Genomic DNA, 1,478 nt, shown 5'->3' with positions numbered 1-1,478 from the left:
ATGCAGCCAGCGAGGGCGGGCGGGGGTCGCGGATTTCGCATGCATGCGCAACAACCTGCTGCTGCTGCTGCTGCTGCTGCTGCTGCTGAAGCTGCTGCTGCCACGGAGCTCCAGTGCCACGTCTTACTCCTAGCAGCAGCAGCAACAGCAGCAGCAGCAGCAGCAGCAGCAGCAGCAGGTTGTTGCGCATGCATGCGAAATCCGCGACCCCCGCCCGCCCTCGCTGGCTGCATCTAAATCAACTTTTTGAGTTTTTTTTCAATTTTTTGGATTTTTTGGATTTTTTTTAATTTTTTGGATTTTTTTCTAATTTTTTGAATTCTTTTGAATTCTTTTTAACTCTTTTTAACTCTTTTCAACTCTCTGGACTGCTGCAGGGCGACGCGGAGCGGCGGCTGAAGCTGCCGGTGTCTTCAGTTTGCAACAGAGAGGCCCACCAAAGCCTCGCGCAAAATCAGCTTTTTTTTCTCCAAGTCCTCGTCGAGCCGCTGCTGGCCGAACTCGAGGCCATCGAGCAAACGGCCCAGCACCCCAACAAACACCCCCAATTCGTCAGGTGCAGCAGCGCGGCTGCTGCGCCCCCGCAGCAGCAGCAGCAGCAGCAGCAGCAGCAGCAGCAGCAGCAGCAGCAGCAGCGGGAGGGGCATCAACTACGAGGAACGCAGCTACTTCTTGAAGGTGCTCGCGGAGGCCCTCGGACTCGCCGTTGTCCACTTGAGACTTGACATTATTCCGGGATCTTTTGTGGAGTTTGCGTTGAGACTTGGACTTTCTTTTTCGAAAATTGAAGAGGAGACACAAAGCAGCAGGGCCTCGCTGGGGGCCCTCGCGCGCGGAGACATCAGCAAGCTGCTGGACTGGTCGCTGCAGCAGCAGAGTCGGAAGCAAAAGGAGACTGAAATTCGGAGACAGCTCGTCAGGGCCCAGGGGACTCTGGCGGTCAACTCCGCCTTCAAGAGGTGGCAGCAGCGCGTCCAGAAGGAGACACTTCGGCGCAGCAGCAGCAGCAGCAGCAGCAGCAGCAGCAGCGGCAGCGGCGGCAGCAGCAGCGGCAGCGGAGACTCCGACGCAGAGCCGGACGAGGAGACAAGTCCGCACTCACGCCCTCGCCTCCTTTGTCTCCTTTCGTCTCCTTTTGTCTCCTTTGCAGCTTTTTTGTCTCTTCTGCAGCTTTTTTGCATCTTTTTTGTCTCCTTTCGGTTACAGTTTTCGCCTCTTTATTGTCTTTTTGTTGTCTTTTATTTTCTGCTTTTTGTCTCCTTTTTGCCTCGTTTTGCCGCCCTTTTGTCTCTCCCCTCTCTTCGTTTCTTGTCTCCCCAGTGTCCTCTTGTTGTCTCCACTTTACTTTTATCTTCTCCACCTTTTGTCTCCTTTTATCTCCTCCTTTTCATCCCTTTTGTCTCCTTTTTATTTCCTTTTATCTTCTTTTTTGTCTCCTTTTTATTTCCTTCTTATCTTCTTTTTTGTCTCCTTTTTAT

The 1,478-nt window shown here is 52.8% G+C and overlaps 1 protein-coding gene across 1 annotated transcript in view; it reads left to right on the top strand.

The window, feature by feature from the left end:
- Window positions 1-1,478, top strand: part of ETH_00012515 (calcium/calmodulin-dependent 3', 5'-cyclic nucleotide phosphodiesterase, putative) — a gene marked incomplete at both ends in the record, with an annotated part of 10,412 nt that overhangs the window by 4,630 nt on the left and 4,304 nt on the right. The window contains 2 exons of the mRNA XM_013373037.1: window positions 378-678; window positions 791-1,090. Of these exons, the coding sequence (XP_013228491.1) occupies window positions 378-678; window positions 791-1,090 (601 nt within the window). The remainder of the gene's footprint in view (window positions 1-377; window positions 679-790; window positions 1,091-1,478) is intronic.

This window comes from Eimeria tenella, genomic scaffold (assembly GCF_000499545.2).
Source record: "Eimeria tenella Houghton genomic scaffold, Eth_scaff119, whole genome shotgun sequence".
Classification (NCBI taxonomy): domain Eukaryota; phylum Apicomplexa; class Conoidasida; order Eucoccidiorida; family Eimeriidae; genus Eimeria; species Eimeria tenella.
Note: the sequence above shows the minus strand (reverse complement) of the source record. Positions and strands in the feature narration are given on the sequence as shown.